Source organism: Nannospalax galili, unplaced genomic scaffold, assembly GCF_000622305.1.
Source record: "Nannospalax galili isolate Female #2095 unplaced genomic scaffold, S.galili_v1.0 scaffold72, whole genome shotgun sequence".
Taxonomy (NCBI): Eukaryota; Metazoa; Chordata; class Mammalia; order Rodentia; family Spalacidae; genus Nannospalax; species Nannospalax galili.
This window is the reverse complement of record NW_008336933.1, coordinates 10,740,499-10,746,605: the sequence shown is the minus strand read 5'-3', so window position 1 is coordinate 10,746,605 and position 6,107 is coordinate 10,740,499. Positions and strand designations below refer to the sequence as shown.

Genomic DNA, 6,107 nt, shown 5'->3' with positions numbered 1-6,107 from the left:
GGACACAAATGCACCATATGGTACAGCCAGTGTTCTTTTTTAAGGTCTTGGCCAAAGGTTTTCAGGTTTGGTACAGAGCTGGCCAAGTGTGCCTGGAGCATGTTCATCCCAGTTTCTCACCATTCTGCAATGTTCAGAATGTTCAACATTTTTCAGCCAGTTCAACAGAGTTGAGTCATTGTAGGGGACCCTGGCGCACTGGCTGCTGGTGGAACTGAGTGAAAGAGCAGATCTAACCAGCTTTCATTTGCATTTCTGTCCCAATTTGGAGACAATTGGGAGTGGTTCTTAGTAGCTTCCCATTTGCTCAGGGTTGGCTTATTATGTTTGGAGCTTTATGATTACTTAGTACTTCTGTTATCCTCTCTTCCTTGATCTGTGGTGAAGAGAAGCTCTACCAGGAAAGTTAGAGCTGGGGATTTTTGTTTGTTCACTTTGGGATTTTTGTTTGTTTGGAAAAGAAAATTAAAAGCAGTTGGGCCTCTTACCTGTGTTAATTTGGACATTGCCTTAGTTTTGGACCATGAAGCTCTTCCTCAGTTCTACAGAGGGCTGTGCTGGTGTAACCACTCTCTTTTGGAGCCTCGTAGATCTGTGGAGTCTTAATTATGCACACCCAGGGTTCAAAGCCTCTGCGAAGTGCCATGTGGGAAGACAGCACAGACCATGTGCACACCGATCACCTTCCCTTCACTTCCCTTCAGGAAAACTCTCTTTTTCTCCTCAGAACTCATCCATATCCAGACAGGAAAGCAGAGTTTCTGTGGACAATCCTTGAAAGATTTGGCAGGATGCTTTCCATGAGCAGCTTTTCTTTGCACTGAAGATGCAGAAGAAGAAGCCCTCGGGGTTCTAGGCCAGTACCCCGGCCATTGTGATGCTCAGAATGCAAAACAGTCAGAGCCCAGAAAACGGATTCCATGATCTTTTCCTGGATTTTATAGAATGGAAGCAAGAGAACAAACAAGTTATTCCACTCTTTAAGTTCTCAACTTGTTCTCTGTAATTTAAGAGACCATCATGGAAACAGCCAGCAACACTTCTTCCGCGAAACTCCAAGGTCTTCACGAATATGAGTCAAAAGATTATGCCCAGCCTGACATCATGAATCACACTTTTGAGCTTCTGTCTAACCTTCACAAGTTGCTTCCAAATCATCTGGTGGAAGCACTTCATTCCTACAGGAGCAAGGAGGATAAAATCAAATGTATGCAGTAGAGGGTACATGGGACTGCTTTTATTTTCATCTTGGTAGAAGAGTCATTTTCTTTTAGCCATGGGTATTGACTTCTTGACATTGTGGGGGCCATGCTGCATCATGAGTTTCCAAGCCTGTGTTTTCAGAGCTGGCTGTGGAATTTACCAATGGGAAGAATGAACTGTCTCTTCTTTAAGTAGGCTTTCATGGACCAACATTGGTCACTCATCTTTAGGCAAAGCACACCTGCAGAAGCATGAAAATGGGCCAAGTATGAAATAACCTAATTTTCAAATTAAGTTTTAGATTTGATTTTAAGATTAGTGAGAGAGCTTCCAAGTTGAAGGTCAGATCATAAACTTCATCCCTTTACTCTGCTCCACCCCCCATCTCCTTTTGTCACAATTTTATGGCACCCTAAGAAGAAGTTGGTCATTCCCCTGAGGATTCTAAGTCATTTGAAATTCTTCCTTAGCATTGCTATTTTGAGATTGGGTCTCAAGATTCCCTTGATGAAGGAAGAGAATGTGGGCTTCCATTCTGGTAAAGTTTTGTGTGTCACTGCAGAGAGGAATTTGGTTAGGACCCAGCTGAGGTCAATGTGAACCAATCAATGGATGTGACTTATCCAGAATATAGAGACCATATCTGAAGATTACATATATTTCTGCAAAGCAGGATCAAATGTGCCTTGATAAGCACGAGAATGAGGGTACAATCCCACCTTGCCAGGTGTCACCTGCAAAATTATTATTTTCCTCTTTCTAGATTTCATCCATAGCCTTGAGAGTGGGCTGCTAGCCTAAAGAGATTCTGCTTCCTTGCCTGTCTGTCTTTTCCTTGATGCTTAGAGCATCTCCTCAATTTTTCAAGTGACTCTGTAGATTCCCTTGTCCTAACAGTGAGTAGCAGTGCCTGGTGCCCCTTCACAGTGAGCCTGGGCATTGGTTTCTGACTTGTCTGGTATGACAGGATGCCCCCTCACCCCACAAGTCACAGGAAGGAAGCAGTTTTATTACTTACATACAGGCACTTTTAGGATAACAGAAGTCTACAATGCACTGGGAGCGGGTTCCCCAGGCCAAGAAAGCACTCAGGGTACTCGAGGTCTGGATTGTATATGCCCCACTTGCACCATGGATGAGCAGCCATGGAAAGCAGCTCATCTGGTTTTTATACGTTGGGGTTATTTTAGTCATGGACTAAAGCATTGAAGGACATCTTGTTTCTAACCAGAAGAGGAACAGACCCCAGTTTTTCCAGCCAGCTCTCCATTATCTCAAGATGTTACATTCACAGCATGTTCTACAGCTCTTCTTGAGAACAAGGGGGAAGTAGGGAAGACTTAGTTTTGTCCAAGGCCACCTGGAGAAACAACCAACGGCACCTGCCTCTAATGGAGCTGCTGGTTGATGTGGGAGGGACGCCTTTGCAGTTAAGCCCCCGTGATACCACCTCATCTAACAGTTCTACCATGTTGTTATAACTGTCAGTGGCCACTCAGAGAGTTTGAGTAGTAGCTACAAAGACCAAACATCAAGTCTCAAGTATTAGGCCCCCCAAAGCAGAACACTTCACTGGTATAGTTGAAAAATAGACTTTGCTTTTAACAGAGTGAGAAAAACCAGTCTACTCTTAGTCAAAATAAAGTGGAATCATACAGAATGATAAATTACACTCCCAGGTTCTTCCTGATGAACCATGCTGCTATTTGAAATGGAACCCTTATGCTGTGGTTATTCCCAGGCAAAATAGCCATTAGGACAGAGACCCAAATTAGGAGATAGACGATGGTGTCAACTTACCCGATTTCTTCTGAGAAACTTCAAAATGCAAAACTAGTATGACAACAACAACAACAACAACAACAATAATAATAATAGATGGTGGAGGAGATAGACGATGGTGTCAACTTACCCGATTTCTTCTGAGAAACTTCAAAGTGCAAAACTAGTATGACAACAACAACAACAATAATAATAATAGATGGTGACTTGCCATTAATGTGCAAACCTTTCATGAGGAGCCTGCATCCCCAACAGGGGCTGTAGCACGCTTCATCTGTTCATGCATACATTTATGTCCAGCGCATCTGTCAGAACACTGAGAGCTAAGTGTTCAGTCATTTTGCTGGGGTGAAGCAGTGGCAGAGCTGAAAAGGATATCACGCTTCATCTGTTCATGCATACATTTATGTCCAGCGCATCTGTCAGAACGCTGAGAGCTAAGTGTTCAGTCATTTTGCTGGGGTGAAGCAGCGGCAGAGCTGAAAAGGATACGGCATAGATAGGGCTGGAGGTATGGCTCAGTGGTAGAGCACCTGCCTAAGACATGGGAGGCCCTGGGTTCCGTCCTCAGAGCCTCACACACAGGCAAACGCATAAGCCACTTTGCTATGTAGACTGGAAACAAACACTGAATTATATTAATACTTACCACCAGGTGAGGCTCCTGAACTCTCCGCCTTAGAAAAGATCTTAGCAAGACATCAGATGCCAAAAGAGATTAGTTTGACTCCAAAGCCAAGCAGAATGCCCTCATGGAGAAGAAAAAATGTCAGCAATTTGAATGACAGTTGGAAGAAATGCCATTTGTTAAGGGATCCGCCCATGCACACCATCATTGTCAGGTAGGCTCTTGAACTTGGGTTCCAGGCACATACTTAATGTGGTCTTTGTGAAACATGGAGGACATGACAACAAGCCATACTCTGTAGAAAAGCACATAGCCTCCAATTTTGCCCACCACACTCTATGGAAAGAACTCTCACTGGGAGAGAAGTCATGGAGATGTGAAGAGTGGTGAGCCATTCCCAGCCATCACCTTCTAGAGAGCAGAGATCTGCAGGGCTGGAGGAGAATTATTGGATACAGAGCCATCTATTGAGTGCCACCATTAGCATAACCAGGCACTACACCCTTGACTTTATCCCCAGTCTGTCAGAGTTTACACTGAGAAATGGAGAGCCATTGCAAGGGCTTAACAGCTGAGGTGGTAGATTAAGGGCTGTTTCCAGGGAAACAGGTAGAAGCCGGAGACCTCCTGAGAGCTTTTGCAACCGACAGGAGTAAGGAATAGCGGGCCTCAGACCAGGTAGAGAGCAGATGAGTACTTGACTGAACTCTGGTGCTCAAAGTCCTAAGATTTGTTACTCAGAAAACTATCTTATTTGGTACATTTCCTTGTTAATGCTAGATAGAGGGTGTGTTTACATTTGCTGCTTTAACGCTGCTGATTACATTGTACAACGTGATGCCCAGGCTTTGCACATAGTAGATATTTGAAGATTGTTGCTCCGTTGACAGGAGAATAACAGGGCCTCTCTGATCTTCATTTGGGTAACAAATCCAGGCGAGAGTTCCAGCTCATGAATTTGCCTATATGAAAGCTTCCTTTGGGATCATCATCCTAGCGAACCAATTCCCTTTTCTACTTTTCCCCCAGTGTCTCCAGTTTTAGAACTTGCCAACTGGATTTAAAAATCCATAGTCAGACAGAGCAAAGCTATGGTACAAAGGAAGGTTAGAACCATGACTTTTCTGGACAATGCAATGGCACTGAACTTTTGTGTGGTGCAGAAAAGGGTAAAAGGTACTTTTAGATAGTCAGAGTAAGATTATTTGACCATGTTTGGGGGTTTCTTATTTTTATTTTTTGGTTTATATTTTTATTTGCATATGAATGTTATACCTGCATGTATATAAGTGCACGCATGTCGTACAATGTCCGAGGAGGACAGAAGAGGGTGTTGGATCCCCTGGAACTGGTTTTTAGCCACCATGTGGGTCCTGGGACTTGAACCAGGTCTTCTGCAAGAACAGCAAGTATTTTTTTTCAATTATTTATTTATTTATTTATTTATTTTAATTATTTATTTAATAACCACATAATTAGAAGAAGCATTTCATTACAACAGCATTGACATATTCAATAACAATTTCCAGAGCTAAGATATATCTCTTTCAAAATTGACTGTAAATTTTTAGGTTCACAGTTGAATTAATACAGTTATACAATATTGAACTCTGTATAAAGCCCATAAGACATAAAATTGAATGAGGTTTTAACCTTTAAGAAACATCTGCATTTCATTTTAAAATATATTGTTTCATACAGAAAACAATATCATTTTTAATGCTACCAACACTTAGATGTTTGCATATGCATCTCTAATCTCTATGTACCTGAGTATTACTAGTCAGAGTCGGTTACTTTCTGAGATCCTTGGCACCTGAGCATGGATATAAGGTCATCAGGTAGATTTTAATGGTAGTATTTTTCACCTCTACTAATTAACATGAAGCAAATTTTTATGCTTCTTCCTCAAATATAACAAATTTTTTATTTGTTGATTTTTTGTGTTTTTCATACAGAACATCACAAACAATCTTATTCATCTACATACCCACATCCCAAATGACAGCCCCCATAAACTTTCCCCCCTCCACACTACTTGTCCATCTGGTGAATCTAGTCAGCCTATCTAGAGGTCTTTGTTTTAGGAGGGTCAGCTGTTCCTCACCTAGCGGTAATCAGTTGTCAATATTCCTTTGGCTAAGATTGGGGTCTCTTGTTCATTTTCCCAGTTCGATGCTGGGTTACTAACTGGGAATCCCTTTGGTCACCTTGACGAACAACTCAAAAGAAGGTATCTCGTGTCTGGCATTGTTGCTTGTTATGTAGCCTTTAGCTATACATATGGACTCTTATGAAATTATATTGGCCCCTTTAATCTTTCGTTATACTTTCCTTTTGGGTGTTTAAGGCCATACAGTTGGTCCAGATAAACCAACCTATTTTACTCTTTTGTTTGAGATGCAGTCTCACTAAATTGCCAATAATGGCCTTGAACTCACTCTGTAACTAGGGTAGCCCTTGAATTTAGGAACCTCCTGGCTCAGTCTCCCAA

General features: G+C 42.1%; 1 protein-coding gene across 1 annotated transcript; it reads left to right on the top strand.

Annotated features, from left to right (window-relative positions):
* The first annotated feature begins 1,020 nt into the window (after positions 1–1,020).
* CUNH6orf201 (chromosome unknown C6orf201 homolog) lies at positions 1,021–3,831 on the top strand. Its single transcript, XM_008831687.1, has 2 exons — positions 1,021–1,207; positions 3,641–3,831. Exons 1-2 carry the CDS (start codon positions 1,021–1,023, stop codon positions 3,829–3,831), a joined length of 378 nt encoding a protein of 125 aa, XP_008829909.1.
* The last annotated feature ends 2,276 nt before the right edge of the window (positions 3,832–6,107 follow it).